The sequence below is a fragment of the Nilaparvata lugens genome, chromosome 1 (assembly GCF_014356525.2).
Source record: "Nilaparvata lugens isolate BPH chromosome 1, ASM1435652v1, whole genome shotgun sequence".
Taxonomy (NCBI): domain Eukaryota; kingdom Metazoa; phylum Arthropoda; class Insecta; order Hemiptera; family Delphacidae; genus Nilaparvata; species Nilaparvata lugens.
Genome location: NC_052504.1, coordinates 60,274,677 through 60,291,361, shown reverse-complemented (window position 1 = coordinate 60,291,361; position 16,685 = coordinate 60,274,677). Strand labels below are relative to the sequence as shown.

The following is a 16,685-nucleotide window of genomic DNA, read 5'->3' as shown; positions in this document are numbered from 1 at the left end:
ACTGAGAGATAATGAGGAATAATTATACATCTGCTCAACAGTAATACATGGAAAAGAGAAAGAATTTAATACAGGATTATCTTGTTTGTGAATGTCAAGATAATAAGAAGGTTCTCTTTGAACAATATTACCAACACTTTCAATAAAGAAATCATTAAAACCACCTGCTGTCAGGCAACCATTTTGATTACTGTCTTTTAAATTGTTCTTGTTCAGATTCTCTTTTACAATAGACCACAATTCTTTGGGTTTATTTTTAGCTGACAGCACACGATTACAATTATTGTAATTGAATTTGGCTTCCCTCACAGTCTTCTTGAATATGTTTCTTAATAAATTATACTTATCCTTGTAATGAACCAAACCTGATTGTCTGAATAACTCATACATAAGCAAACAGTCATTTTTTAATTGTCTCATATCATCATTATAACATTTACAGGTAGGAGCAGCTTTTTTCTTGCACATGACATTCTTAACAGGAAAGCATAGCTCAACAGCAGTTGAAAATTTTCTATTGAAAAACATAAATTTATCCTCCAAAGAATCAATAGAATATATCTCAATCCAATTAATCATACTAATCAGCGATTCGAATAAAGGAATATTTGAATACGTCAATGGCCTTATAATTTTCCAAGAACTCTGAAACTTGTAATTAAAATCATAAGTTTCTTTAGAATCCAGATCCAACATAGCATGGAAAATGATGGCAAAATGATCCGAGACTACCATCGGTTCAACTTTTACAGAAATAATTCTATCCCTATGAATAGATGAAGCTATATTATCTATGCATGAACCTAATTCATGTCCAACATAGGCAGGTCTCGTTACTTCATAAAGTTAGTATTACGGATTTAAACTATTTATTTCTGTAGTTCAATTTCTCTCTCAACGATTTCCATCTCATTATTCACATTGCTCTGGAGTCTATAATCAACTTAGTTCTTTTTGGATTTAGAACAAAATGGATTTTTACATTAACAGTTATAAATCTGTCTTGAAGGTTCTTATTCCGTAGATTTTTATTTCAACTTTAATTTATTCATTTTGTTCATTCATTTTTCAGGTTTCTTTAAACATAAATAAGTTTCTAATTTATTTATCTGTAAACATTCATTGTGTTCTAGTTTCTGATCACTATACATCAAGTGCAGTCCATTACATTTGAATTCGTGGAATTTTGAAAGTAGATGAAACTGCTTCAAATTTAAATCCCTAGAGCACCTAATAGTACCTATTCTTGGTATTCGTATTCGAATGCATGCTGATTCCACTTTTATGGGACCAGATTGCACCATGTTTCGAATCTTTATCTAAAATTGAATTCATTTCAACTTGACGAAATAACTGTAAATTAGAAAATGGGTTGAGTTGTTTGTTTTTACTAAGGTTGTATTACCTCCATTATAGGTAAATGACATAGTTAATCAGTACCGTATCAATATTATTATGTTTTAATTTTCAGATTCTCCAAAATTATCCTCAAAACAAACGAGTCATCTCACTAGAGGAAAATCATTGGGGACAGCAAGTGGTCTGATATCTTCCCCAGATAGTTCAAAAAGAAACTTTTTGAAGAAACAGAGCTCATCATCAAAAGCTCCCATAAGCACAGCTCACAATATAGTAGTTGTTAAGCCAGCTCTCCCAGATGAGACTGCGGAAAAAGACCCTGACATTCTTCGATTGCAGGTGACGATTTCTTCATTTTCTATTATTCTGTAAGATTCCAGTATGAGTTATGGCTGTAAAATAACGAGATTATTGTTGCATAATTTTTTATTTTGAATTTGTACATGTTTTGTCATCATCACCTACAATATAACCCCTCCTCAATCCCTTCAACGCTCAGTGCAAAATCTCCTCTGTTTCTGTGAGGTTGTGCATCATGTTTTTGGAAACTTTTTACTAATGACATTTTTCAGAGTTTTCCTATTCGCATTACCAAAATAAAATAAATTAAGAACTTTTTCCATGTTTTATGTTTTGAGATAATTATGAATGCTTAAAGGTAAAAATCTTGAGACATGAGCGCCTAAAGGTAAACATCTTTTTGGTGATCTATTTCAAGAATATTCCAGTTTTAAAGTAACTCAAGTTGGTTTTTTGGGAAATTGTTTGTCATTAAAAATAATTCACCTTGAATAATGTAGGCTATGCTGAAAATTTCATGAATGAATTTTTCTCTCATTTCAATTCTGAAAAGACATTTCACAAATTTTAACTTTATGCGCTCATTCTCAAAAAGTAAAAATAATAAAAAATTACAGTATTTTAATTTATTACAATAATATTGTAAAAATTTAATTCATTGAAGCAATTTTATAGTTTCCAAATAAAATTTTCTTGGATGATTTCACTATAGTGAAGTATACGTTATAATGGCATTATTTGATTAGCATTGGTGTTTCTATCCTTGTCTATCATTCGACAAAGCATATAGTGCTATCCTCTTCTACCTCCGCATAATTTCCAGATTGTTTTTTAACAATGTAGAAATATAATTAATAAAAAATATTTAATCTCAATATTATGAAAATGCATTATCAAATCAATAAAATATTGATCATATTGAACAGAAATGAATTAATACTTCATACACCGATTACAGCTATATTCTATAGAAGACTGCCTTCTAAGATAAAAAAGCGCTGCTGATTCTCTGCCTTGCCAATGCGGCAAGTCAGAGAATCGGCAACAGCGGCAAGGCAGAGAATCGGCAACGCTGTTCATCTATCTTTCTCCATTGCCATTATAACATGGACCTCTCTATAGTAAAAAATTTCCAAAAGCCTGTTTAACAGTCTTAATGGATTAAAATCCTGATCTTGTCTATCAGATTTGAACTTGGGAAACATCATTAGGTGCAAAGTCATGCGATTAAGGCGGATTGTTGAACACTGGAATATTGAACTCGGATAGAAACGTTTAGACAATTTCTTCTTGGAGTCGATTAATAGTTCAACCTTCTGAAGCTCAGTGAAGGTGCATAATTCCATGTAAAGAAAAAAACAATTATCTTTGATTTGAATCACTCCATCTCTTAGCTCTTGGTGAAGTAGAGCCCTTCATTTCAGTGATTAGCGCTCAGTTTTAGGATCATAAGTAAAAAACGAACAATTTGTGTCTGCCATTTTACAATTTATCGCTATTTTCAAGAAGCTCTTGTAATTTACTAAGGCACTTAAATTTGGTCAAAACTGCATCGATGAGAAAAAGATTTTAGTCTGTTGAAGTTGTGAGATGAAAAGCGGTACGTGCCTTGATAGAGCTCACAGAAGACGCCTATGAAAAATGGAGATTCGATCAGAAAGAAAACTTTTACTACTGTTTTGAATAATGGAAAATTTGCACGGAGTGTTTCAGGGAAATTACCTCCAAATTCTTGACACATGGTTTCTAAATGTGAAACCCAATTTAAATCACTTTAAAACCTAAATTTTTCAGAGTAACATGAGGAAAACTGAAGTTGGGTGATGAGGTTGAAAGAGTATTTTCACAATATGCACAGAGTAATAAATGGTTATAGGAAATTATAGTATTCATTTCTATAATCTTTCAATAATAATAACAACTGATTATAGAGAACTATAGTATTTATTTTTCTATTCTTACAACTTTTTTACTGCTCATAAGTTTCATTAAAAAAATACCCAACATTAAGAGCAACTAATCAAAATACAAAATAATTTACCTTGATAACCTTTTTCAGAGTGTTCCAATGTTCCTTCCGATTATGCGTGGTACTTTGAATCTGACAGATGTGAGAGATCCAGAAGTTCTTGAAAGGCTGGATCAGACTGCGTTGTACCGACTTTGTGTATCTTACCAAGGCTACCTGAACTTCAATGCCAATTTAGTATCTGAAGAACAGAATATTATCGCCCAGAAAATGCGAGAGGTATGCTGTATGTAATTAATTTTATTTCACTCAAGTGTTTCTGAAATTTATACTCTGGTACAGTTCTTGGATATTATCTGTAGTGAAGAGAAGAGCAATTAATTAATGCTCTACAATACGCATATTATAGTTATATGTTTTCCCGTCAAATTTGTCTCTTGAACATGTTCGCAGCTAAATTATTAGAAAAAAGGGGGTCTAAACTTTGAAACAGTATCGTAAAACTTTAGACGGTATGAAAATTTTATCCACTCACACGCCTAGGAAATATTCTGATTTGCAAATTTACTGATTATTTCAAAGTGTGAATCCAGAGGCAGATGTAATCTCTTCCGGTGGTGGATAAGTGGTTGAGACAAGTTGTTTCATTCCACTTTTTTGTAATTGAATAGATAGAACGACACTAGCAGTCGAATTCTTCAATACGGTAAATTAATGTATTCACTAGCTGTGACAAAGAGATCTTTCGGCGGTCCGCCACCCATGACGTTGTTTTTTTTATTATGTATATTAGTTGCATCGCCTTCGCTTCTGAACAAAAAGTAGTAAGCCTAATACAACCAAGTAGCAAAATCTGAAACTATAACACAGTATACATATTCTGTGACTATAACACAGTAATTGAAGCATTGTTCTGAGGTGCTAAGGTTTCTTGAGATAAAACGGATAAAGTCTGCTTCTATTAATATGAATTAGTGTCCAATTTTTATGAGCAAAGACGATAACGCAGAAAGCAAATTGAAGATTCAGTTCTTTTGACCGTCTGTCCATATAGTGCAAATTCATGAATATCCTACTATAATTTAATTTAATATTGCAAAGATCTTGAAAGTTTTTTGCTACTAGTCTTCCAATTGAATATACTTGATTATTCATAGACATGCTGTTCACAGGTTGACAGTGAAACTAGTCGTTTGGTAGCTGTATCAACTGAAAGACAGAAAGCTTACTCGAAGTACGCTGATAAACTCAACAAAGTTCATGAAATAACGCACCAACTCAACAAATGTCACCTAGCTCTCAACCAAACTTTGGATTTGATTGAGAAGCTGAACAATTCCTTGCCAGTTGATGACAGACTGGAGCCATTCGTGTGGACTACCGGCTAGTACACGGAAGATATTCATCACAATGATAAATAATGTGTGATTACTCTGAAGAAACTAATATTCTGAGTTTTAAGTTACCATATTGAGTTGATAACATGTAAATATTTTGATATTCCAAGAAACATTGTAAAATAAATAAACTAGTATCAATACTACAATTTCTCAGCGCAGATCGTAGATGATCAATTTTCCGTGTAGAATAAATGGCAAAGTAAAAAATAATTTACTATGACGTTTCCAAGTATGTATTTTATTTAAGAATTTATGTATTTCTGAGATGTAATGTAATATAAGATAGAATGGTCTGAAAAATGTCTATCATTTCACGTATTCCAAAGACTCATAAGTGATTTCTTGTCGACTATTTCGATTTGCTACCTATTACTTTTGACCAATTTGCATATTTTTCTGCCGCCTGCTAAGCAGTGAGTGTTTATAGTATAGGTATAGGCTATAGTATGTTTCAAAAAGGACTGATAATTCATAATAAATGATTCAAAAAAGCTATGTAGAGCAGGTGTTGTTGCAAATACTAACACCTCATTGGAATAGTTTGATAGTGCAAAATCCCGCCATAAAAAGCGCTAGCTTTAGTTACGTTAAAAATGGATGCCTCCACAGGACCCGAGAGTGCTACAAGTCTCAGCCATCCTTTTAAAAGATAAATTAATCAGAGGGATAGTTTATCTGGATATGTAGTAACATTTTTCGATATCAAATATCGATAAGGATGACTAGCAACTACGTTCTTATTACTCAAAGCAAGATGGTACACCACATCACTAATAGACGTCCACCATCGACGTACACTTGGGTTCAGTGAAGGAAGCCATTCTTAATTTGACAACTTGCGTTTCTCAAGGCTTAATTTCGTACTATCAAACTATCTAATAACAAATTGAGTTGTTCTCCTTTGAAACAAAACTAAATATACCATATCTTGATTGAATATTTCTTTATGAATTATAAAAATTGAGAAGTTATTTTTGAAACACTATACTGGTAATCTTAGATACATGATATGTGGAATCATACAGGTATTTGGATTATTAAACAAGAATTTATAAACCAAATGATTATAAACAATGTTTCAGTAATAAAGGACGACAATATTTTATTATCATGTGCTTATTATATTAAAAATAAAACGGATTGCACAACCTCGATGATCAGTTACATGGATATCATACATTGTCTTGATCCAAGCTACCAATAGGAAATATTACAGTCATAGAATAATTAATGCACTATTATTTGTAGTACAATATGATAAATTCATTAATATTATTAATAACACTTATAAGTACAAAACTTGATAGATTATATCTCGGTTTAATTTAATACAAGGCTTCCATAATAATAGGTCTCATGCAGAAATGATAATGATAAATAAATTCTATACCTACTACAAAATAAATTAAAATGAAAAATTAAGTCACAAAAAATATTGTTAGGGAGCGGTATTGGAGATCACAATATGTTTTGCAGTTTTTGCCTGTCTGTAATAAAGTTATAATATGTGTCTAACATCATGTTTAGGCCTAATTACTCATAAATTTAGTTTCCAACCTAACATTGAGTAAAATTTGAGACCGGTAGTTCTTATTCTGCAGACATCGTAATCACTATAAGATACTCAAATATTTCAGATAATGCGGATTATCGTCTCAAAATGCATGTACGAATTTCTAACAGTTGTTGAATTACTGTGATAGATGTAATTACAGACATTGAGATGTTAAGTGTAGAAAATCATCAGATTACGCCAGTGCAATACTACAAAATTCGAAAATGTTTCTCAAACTTGAGGGTCTAAAGATATGTTATGTTTTTCAATAGAAATTTGAACTGGATCAACTGTAACTGGTTTATATTCTGGTTCAGCAATAAAATACTATTTAGAAATGCTCATTACAATAAGATTAGATTGCATTTCGAAATAATCTCAAATAATTTACAATTTCTTGAAGAAGTTCAAAATCACTCAAAAATTAAAATAAACGATATTATTTTCGTCCAGGATTGTTAATGAAAACAGTTTTGATTAAAATTGAATTCTACATCGGCTATTCGTGGAGACATAACAGCAGTATCAAACCATTAAAATAGTAGAGAAAGTTTTAAAAAAAATTGCTAAAATTATACAATTATTTCAGGAAAAGTATTTTATCAGGGATTAATGTTTCGAGTATCATCATGGAAGATTGAAAAATGATGAAATTATACATTTAATATACAACAAAAATAGACATAATATATATATAATATAGAAATTTTATAAACTAGAATTAAAATCACTTCAAGATTATAAAATCATTTGCAAAATAGATTCCTTGGACAAACTTGGCACAATTATTGAGCTTTTAAAAAATTAACAAAGTAGTAGTATAGTTAGAGTTTTGGATATCAAAATGTTTTCGAAAACAGCAGACTGAATATTACTCTATTAAGTTTGATGAAGGAGAACATCATGCTCTAAATGTATTATTTTTCAAGTGATACATTCACAGTTAGAAGGGAAGGACATTTTTTAAAGCTTAATGTACTTTTAAGAGAACTTATTTTGAAAGATTTACTCTTAATGATAAAATAACAACTATAGAATTTATTACATTGTTGACTCAAAGCTATTATTATTTAGAAGAATAATACTGAGTACACAACCAATGTGTTAGTTACTGGACCGAGATCGATATGTTGTGATGATAGCGCTTCCTCCCGACACAGCTTGATAATAAAATCTTCATAAATCTGAAAATAAATTATACTGTTAATTTGTGACATTGAAATTATTTTTTTAAATGCAGAAATTAAAAATTAATTTGAAATTTCGTTACAAACGTCGTAGAACGTGTTCTGATTCACAGAATTTTTATTCTTAATTATGCCGCGGTACGAACGACGACCAAGCTTGGGTCATAGAACTCGAAATGCTGTAAATTTAGAATATGTACGAGAAAATCAGCAGCAAGGAGATAAACCATTCAATTCCCAGCAAGCTACATTCAACTATAACTAAAAATACAAATTGCTGCACAGCTAACTAGTAGCCTCTGTGAACAGTATACCTCACGCAGTTTTCTCATCCACAAGAATATGATTTCACCTGTTCTAGTTGATTCAGTTTAATCATAATTTACTCTTAAAACCTGTTATTTGTTTTCTCCAAGATCAAAAATTTACTTTATATAAACTCAGTTTATATGTTAATAAACTCAGTTCACATTTGAATTTGTGATAAATATCCAGTTCCGTGATAATCTTTCCATCTGATAAAAATATTTCTCAACTACTATTTGAAAATTAATTTTTTTCAATCCAGAATATTATAATTTCTTCAGCATCATTTAGTTCATTAAATAATTTTTTATTTTATTTTCAATCACCTATTAAATTTGTTTTTCAAATGTGAGAATATTGATACTGATGGGCACGCATCATAAAAAATATTGAAACCCTACCTTATAGAAATAGACACGGCCAGACATATGTGTAATGAATGCAATGAATAATACACTTGTCAGCTGATTGATTATGAATAATTCTATAGTCTGATTGATCCTATCTTCAAAGTAGATGATATATATATATATAAATAGTGATATCAGATTATGGAGGAATTCCCTTTCTTTTCATATATCATCCTTATAATGCAAAATTTCAAAAAACCTCGTGTATACATCGACGCGCAGTTGAAAAAGGAATATTCCTGGCAAATCTCATCGAATTCTATCAACGCGTTTGGCCGTAATTGCGTTACATATAGACAGACAAAAGAAAATCCGAGTTAAAACATAGACCGCGCGCATGCGCCAAACGTTGTAGTTGACTAGTATTATAGCTCCGTAGTTTTTGACATTTTATAGTGGTAATTTGCTAGAAAGTGTACAATTTTTAGCATTTAATTGATTAATGAAAGTGTGAAGTACCTGTTTCTATCGTATTCCATAACTGCAAAAACGGTGAGTGGCTAATATCAGCAAATCAAACGCACTAGATCAGAACAATTTATTATTGGAATCCATTTTTCGTGACCGGCATACGCTTGCTATTTCGTTATCGTTCCGATTCGACTGATTCCACTACGACCCTTATCACATCTGGATTGCGGCTGGCTGTAGTGAGTAAAGTCTTCACTTTGTTAACGCCAAAAAAAACTGTTTTTCAACCGGCCGTTATCTCTGTTGCTACCGTCGTGAAGCCGGTGAACTCCAGCTGACTTTTTGTTTACGTGTAACCATGACAACTAACCGCGGCAATTTTTGAACCGACTTCTTCCATCTGTATAGTGGAACGATATCTCGCTCTTTTATGATACGTGACTACAGTTTAATTAGAGTCTCCTTGACCTTGTCCTTATTATCAGGAGCTTCCAGATACAGCGCCGTGATTGCTCTCTCGGCATTCCTAATATTATATTCCTACCCATTTTCCTATTATTTCCTTTTCTCATTGATGATATGCCACTTTCTCAATTTTTTCAAAGATAGTTCGGCATCGTATATGACTAAAGTTTGTACTATAACTTATGCAAAAAATAATTCTTGATCATGAAATAAACACGGAATATACGATTGCTATTGATTTCGATTTGTATTATGTCTTCAGTGATAAGAAAATTTTCAACACAGAGGGGGAAAGATGCTATTGAGACAAATGGATTCAATTATCGAAAAGATCGTGTAATGTTGGATGGCAGAATATCTTGGAGATGTCTTAGAAGTGGTTGTCCATCCACTTTGAAAACGAATGCCTGTGTAAATAGAATATTGGAGACAAGCGGGCAGCACAGTCATCCGGCTCTGGATTTGGATCTTGCAAATGATGATATGAGCAGTGACAATTCTATAGGTGAATCAACTTCGATATATATTGATAAATCTCCGACTACTCCTCGAAATTGCAAAACAAGTGCATTATCTCTCCCTATGACATGTGATATGGGTGTAAACACTCCAACATCAATAACAGTCTCATCAGCTAATACACCACCTAGCTTGCGCGCAGTAGAGCTTCTCCAACAGCGTGATGATTTGATTGCTCACTCTCAGGATTTGAAAACGCAAATTGAATCGCTCCAGAAACAAGTAGATTCTCAGAAGGAATATATCAGGTTGATGACACTGAAATTTGATGAGAAGAATTTCGCAGTTGAAGATCAACTTAAGCGCATGACTGTGACAATTGAAACTTTGGAGGCTGATAACAACGCTTTAAGGATTGAAACTAATTTGTCTAGGAATAATGCTAATAAGTGGAAAAATAAGTACGAAGAGGTGCTGAAATTCAGATCGAACGAGGATTGTGACAAGCGGGTAGGGATTGAAACAATAGTTCAGTCAAGACGATTAAGCGTCTCAAATGTTAATGGTGATAAATCTCAAACAATAAGCGCTCAATCCAACCGCTTCAAATGGGAATCTACAAAATACCAGAAGGAAAAACACAATAATTCTGGAAACAAGTATCTTGTGTTAGGTGATTCAATGGTGAAAAACGTGACTCCTCAAAACTGTACCGTTGATGTTCGACCAGGAATACGAATTGATCAGTTAGCCCGGGTAATACAAAATAAGTATAAAACATCTTCAAAACAGAACTATAACAGTGTAATAGACCATGTTGGTACTAATTCAATTCGAAGAGATACTGAAGAATCTTTGGTGAATGAAATGAGAAACTTGATAAGAACAGCTAAACAATGTTTCAGTTCATCACAAATAATAATTAGCGGCATAATACTAAGACGTTCAGTGAGTGACTCATACATCAATAGGATTAATGATTCCATCAGAACTGAGTGCGACAAATTAGGTGTATTATTTGTAAACCCCAACAGTTTCATCAACAACAAGGAATGTCTAGGCAAAGATGGTGTACATTTGAATAGATTAGGCTCAAATAAAATAAGTGAAATGTGTGATAAGGTTTTCAGTTTAATAAAGAAAGAGGAAAACTAATTGGCTATGCTAGGGGTGTAAATAAAAATAAAATATCTGAAATGAAAGATTCACCGAGAGTTGAAAGTAGTGATAAAAAATATTTAAAAGACTCATGTAATTTGAAAATAATACATCAGAATATTGATGGAATTATTAGTAAGGTGAACCTTTTGGACACGCTAGTGGAAGATGAACAACCGGATATTCTTATTTTGACTGAGCATGGTTTGAAAGACTTTGAAATTAGTTCTCTGACAATAAATGATATGTTTTTAGTATGTAGTTATAACAGAGTTAATATGAGGAAAGGAGGTGTAGCGATATATGCAAGTCTTGAATTTTTAGATGTCATTAATTGCAAGTTTACAATTGTGAATACTGCTGATTTATGTAATATTCGAGATATTGAAATGTGTGGCTTTGGTTTTAAGATTGGTGGACATTCCTATACTATTGTTGGCTTGTATAGATCCCCAAGCGGTGACATTAGTGTATTTTTTAAAGAGCTTGAAATGTTATTTGATCGAATATGTAGTCATGCTCATGATAAAGTTATTGTTGCTGGCGATTATAATATAAATGTACTAAATAGTTCTCCTGAACATAGGAACTTGATTAATATTCTAAACCAATTTGATTTGCATTATACCATTAAAGAGCCCACAAGAATTTCTGGAGTAACTAGGACAGCCATTGACAATATTATTACTAATATTGAAGTAGAATCTAAAGCTGCGTACACATATACGCTCTTCCAACCCGCACCGAGCACGCTCCTCCCTCGTACCGCCATCGTTCCTCCATCGAACCACAGTCGCACCGCCCACGCACCCATCATGAACGTTACGGAAGATGTTAGATCTTCTCGCGTTCCCCGGTCGAACCACTGTTGCTCGCCGGTCGATCATCAATCGCTCTGCTGGAGTGACGTTCGGTTGCGGAGCAGAGCGAAAGTCTGGACGCACCTTTATGCTGTACATATTCTTCACACACTGTTATCAGATCATACTGCACAAAGTGTTTTTCATATGCAATACGCTCATATTTTCAAGAGATCCCAGACTAATCAGATACTATTTAACACTCCAATCCATAATTTCTCACAAGGGAATGTAATAAAACTTAAAAAATCTCTCGGTGATGAATCATGGACATTAGTTTATAATGCATCAGATGTAAACAACCAATTTGCGCGGTTCCATGAAACTTTACCCAATCACTTGAAAATAAACTGCCCTTTAAAACGTCAACGTAAAAAGACTCAGAAGAAAAATAAATTTAGAGGTGAATGGATCACGGATGAAATTGTGCAAATAAGAAATCTTCTAAAACTAGCTAAACACAATATTAATAATGGTGTAAGTATCAAAGAAGAGCCATTAAAACGTATTCAAAAAATGTATGATAATAAAGTTGTTCAAGCAAAAAAGCAATATATAAGTAATTTAATAATGAAATCTTCAAATAAATCAAAAACAAGCTGGAAGATCATAAATGAATTAAGAGGTAGGAAAAAACCTTTACGGCCAAATATAGAACTAGAAGAAGATGGGAAAGTTATAACAGATTCTAAGCAGGTAGCTGATGCATTTAATAATTTCTTCATATCAATGGCACCCACTATCAATGTTCCAAAATCAAATCTACGAATTAATGACGCCCCCTCTATAAATAAATCAAATTGTAGAAATAGCCTATTCTTCTTTCCAACATGTAGTAGAGAAATACTCGAAATAATAAGAAGACTCAAATCAAAAAATAGCGTTGGATTTGATAATATCCCGGTGGATGTAATTAAGGAATGTAGTAATGAAATAGTTGATCCACTAGTTTTCATAATAAATAATGCCTTAGAAACTGGAATATTTCCAGATCTACTAAAAGTTGCCAAGGTTAAACCATTGTTCAAGCAGGGTGTGAGAACAGATGTGAATAACTATAGGCCCATTTCTATTTTGCCAGCTCTATCCAAAGTGTTTGAGAAACTAATTTATAACAGAATAATGGATTATCTAGAGCGATTTGACTTAATCTCGTCCTGTCAAAATGGTTTTGTGAGAGGCAAATCAACAATAACTGCGGCTATAACCTTTATTGAGAGTCTTATTGATCAGGTTGATAATGGCAACTTTGTTATTGGCACACTTTTGGATTTGTCCAAAGCGTTTGACAGTGTTGATGTTCATATACTTATCAGTAGGATCTCAGAGGTAGGAATTAGAGGAATCGGTTGTAGTTTAATCAAGTCCTATTTGACAAATCGATTTCAATTTGTTGCTATTGACTCTCAATCCAAGGTAGCTGAATCAATGCGACTGAGTGTTACAAGAGGTGTGCCGCAAGGATCCATTCTGGGTCCATCGCTTTTTATTCTTTATACAAATGATTTGCAATCGTCAGTCCCAGAAGAGGTGGGTATCACATTATACGCTAATGATACAACAATAATGTTCAACAATAACAGCCTCAATGAACTGGAGGTGGAAGCAAATCTACAGACAAATTCTGTTGTACAATATTATAATAAATCATTATTGTCAGTGAACCCTAAAAAAAGTGAGTGCCTTCAATTTGGTTTCAAACATTATGTATTTGAACCAGTAATTAGCATTGGTGACTCTATTGTGGAGAATGTGACAGAGGCGAGTCTGTTGGGACTGATTGTGGATAAAGATCTCTCATGGAATGCCCATACTGACAGACTGGCGAACAGAATCAGTAGCAGTTTATTTGTTCTGCGAAACATAGTCAAGTGTGTGCCCCCTGAGACAGGAAAAACGTTATATTTTGCACTCATTCATTCACATATTGCATATGGAATTGAGCTCTGGGGTAACACGTCTCTGCAGAACATAAATAAGATATTCATTCTGCAAAAGCGGGCTATTAGGTGTTTAGTGGGATTGGGGTTCAATCATCCTTGTCGAGATTATTTTAAAAGGCTGTGCATACTCACTGTACCTTGTATCTTTATTTTTAAAACTTTATTTGTGATTAAGAATATGGGCAGTATAACGACCAATGCACAGGTACATTCACACTTCACAAGAAACAGGAACAACTTTATCGTTCAGCCTCACAGGCTAACTCTTTTTGAGAAAAAAACTAGCTACATAGGGACAAAATTTCTAAACAAGTTGCCTGGTAATATAGATTTTAAGAGCATGACTTTCAAAAAAGATCTTCATAAGTTCCTTGTTGAAAAAAGTTTTTATAATGTGAATGAATTTTTATGTGACAATTATGTGTAATATCATATAGGCTATATATATATTTTTATTATGTTAAATATTTTTTTTTGTTAAATATTGAAGAGATTTTCTTTGTACATGACAATGTTCAATTGTATAGTTGTGATTCATAATGACTGTACTGTATTGAACAAATAAAAATTATTATTATTATTATGATTAAAATTATTATAGACCTCACTACATTCGGTCAACTAAGCACATAGGAAGTCCATATTGAGATATAAATGTAAATACTGATTGTTGGATGATTTTCATAGAAATATAGTGTATCATATTAAGCTAAGGCTAAGCACACCTGAGGAGGCGCGGCTTGGTGATACAAAGTGTTGATCTTATGGAGATTGCCTCGTCACACCGTTCCACGCAATGTCAGATTCAGTGTGTGTGAGTTCTTCCATTCAAACCGATAAGCAAGAAGCACCTGGATACAAAATGCCACATCGCGCCTCCTCAGTATGCATCCAGCTAAAGTTTGTCATGAGATTCATTAACTATTTGGCGGTACGAAGTTCGCCGGGCCCGCTAGTTTAAAAAGAAAAGAGAGAATTAGCAACCTTCAGTCTTTGGCCATTCAGCTTATGCACCATCAACGTTTAAAGCTAATCCAGGTTTACATGAAGGTATGGTCGCACAGGTTTCATGAAGTTTAAACACTACCTCCGTAAACAAAGCCGTAGTGCATTCGTGTGACGTCAGCACAGGTAGGGCTCCTACACCAATAAAAAATTCGTTGATTTCAGTTGATCTATATCAGATAGTGTTTTTATTGGTGTAGGAGCCCTACCTGTGCTGACGTCACACGAATGCACTACGGCTTTGTTTTCGGAGGTAGTGGTTTAAACGAACAGCTAAACTTTCATTGCTCCATGATTAATTCAAATCAATCAGCTGTCAGCGCTGAGCGGCTTGATTGCATTGTATCAACACCTTCTATATACTGGAGTATATGGGAAGTCCTGATTGTAAGCAATTAATTGGGGAACGAGTAGGACGAATGCTTGACATGCAAGTCAAGTCAAACAAGTATTCAAACTACGTGTGAATTAACTCGATGGATCTTGAACTATTCACGAGTATTCAGACTATTCGCTTCTTTCAACTATGGCTGACTAGTTAACAGTAATACTTGGCAACATTGGATTCTCCCTAGGACCCTGAGGCATGGTATTTATTAGAGGTGGCTGTGATATTAGAGTAAAACTTGCTACCTTGAATGAACTAACAAGAGACATGATCAATCGAGTAGCTGCACGTAATTGGCTGGAAAGAGTCCGAAGCTGCCGTCCGGGCCGACGCCCTGCCACCAGCCCGCGTCTATCTGATCGATGTGCGTGATTATGTCTCCAGGGTCGAACGATATTTCCGTTGAATCGGCTGCAAAATACGTACAAATTGCTTCTTCAAAAAAATGGTGAATAAAATTGCTTATGATTTCACATCATTACTAAAAATTTGGAAAAATACTACCATAATAAAAATACTACTATTATTTACTAATACTAAATAGTATTAAACGAAAATCCAAATTAAATGCTGTAAATCACCCCGAAGACTTCAGGGATTTAATTTGGATTTTTGTTAAATAATTATTATTCATTAATTATCATTCGAATAAATGCAATTTCTCATTAACTTCCATCTGTAAGAATACTAGCACAATTGCAAGGTACCTAGATAAGAACTCATTAATTTTAATTAATATCATCAATAATTCCTATTATTATATCACAATATTATGAATATGTATTTGATACAGTCATAAATAATTCTCATCACATTAAAATTAATATCAACATCAATAATTAATAAAGAGTAAAGAGTAAATGATCAATATCTAGAGAGTTGTTGCATGATTTTTCCTAAGATATTATTTGTGAATTATGTATTTGTCTAATCAAATAAAGAATTATTCAGCAGAAAAATTCATCATACAATTTTCGTAATAATATAATGCACGAGTGAAATAAAAGCAAGTATAGTAAGTAAAACAAATAGTAAGTATACAAAAATTATATAATATAAACTGGATCTTTCTGATTGAATTACCCATATACAAAGCTTTAAAGCGTTTATGGGAACGGCTATTTATTTTTATTGACCGCATATTCAAAATATTTTTCACATGAACAACAAAATTATTGATTAATAACTTAGACTGGTCACTAAAGGGTAGAACATGCATGATAAACCTGCATGTCATGTTTACATAAACACATACACATGTTCATCATCATCAGCGAGATGCTTCTAACACTAGTGACCCCCTGGGTTGGAGAACCGGCTTAAGAGCGGTTGCATTTTAATCTTTGAAACATGCAACTTTCAATTATACAGAGTTGATGAAAATTATGGAAACGGCTAAATATTTCTTTTACAAGAATAATTTGACAGTAGGTTTCATTGGGCATCCTATTTGAAATGAAAAATTACACTTCAAAAATTACTTTGTCGCTTCAACATGTTTGTTCCTCAT

The 16,685-nt window shown here is 33.1% G+C and overlaps 2 protein-coding genes across 2 annotated transcripts in view; one reads left to right on the top strand and one right to left on the bottom strand.

Moving 5' to 3' along the window:
* Positions 1–1,451: 1,451 nt before the first annotated feature.
* On the top strand, positions 1,452–6,538 carry LOC111055646 (BLOC-1-related complex subunit 5). Its single transcript, XM_039438480.1, has 3 exons — positions 1,452–1,698; positions 3,719–3,907; positions 4,801–6,538. The coding sequence occupies exons 2-3, from the start codon at positions 3,728–3,730 to the stop codon at positions 5,014–5,016; spliced, it is 396 nt and encodes a 131-aa protein (XP_039294414.1). The 5' UTR covers positions 1,452–1,698; positions 3,719–3,727; the 3' UTR covers positions 5,017–6,538.
* Positions 6,105–16,685, bottom strand: part of LOC111055645 (drebrin-like protein) — a 25,795-nt gene continuing 15,214 nt past the window's right edge. The window contains exons 11-12 of the mRNA XM_039438486.1: positions 15,421–15,586; positions 6,105–7,767 (exon numbers count right to left, since the gene is read on the bottom strand). Coding sequence (XP_039294420.1) covers positions 15,447–15,586 — 140 coding nt within the window. The 3' untranslated portion in view covers positions 6,105–7,767; positions 15,421–15,446. The remainder of the gene's footprint in view (positions 7,768–15,420; positions 15,587–16,685) is intronic.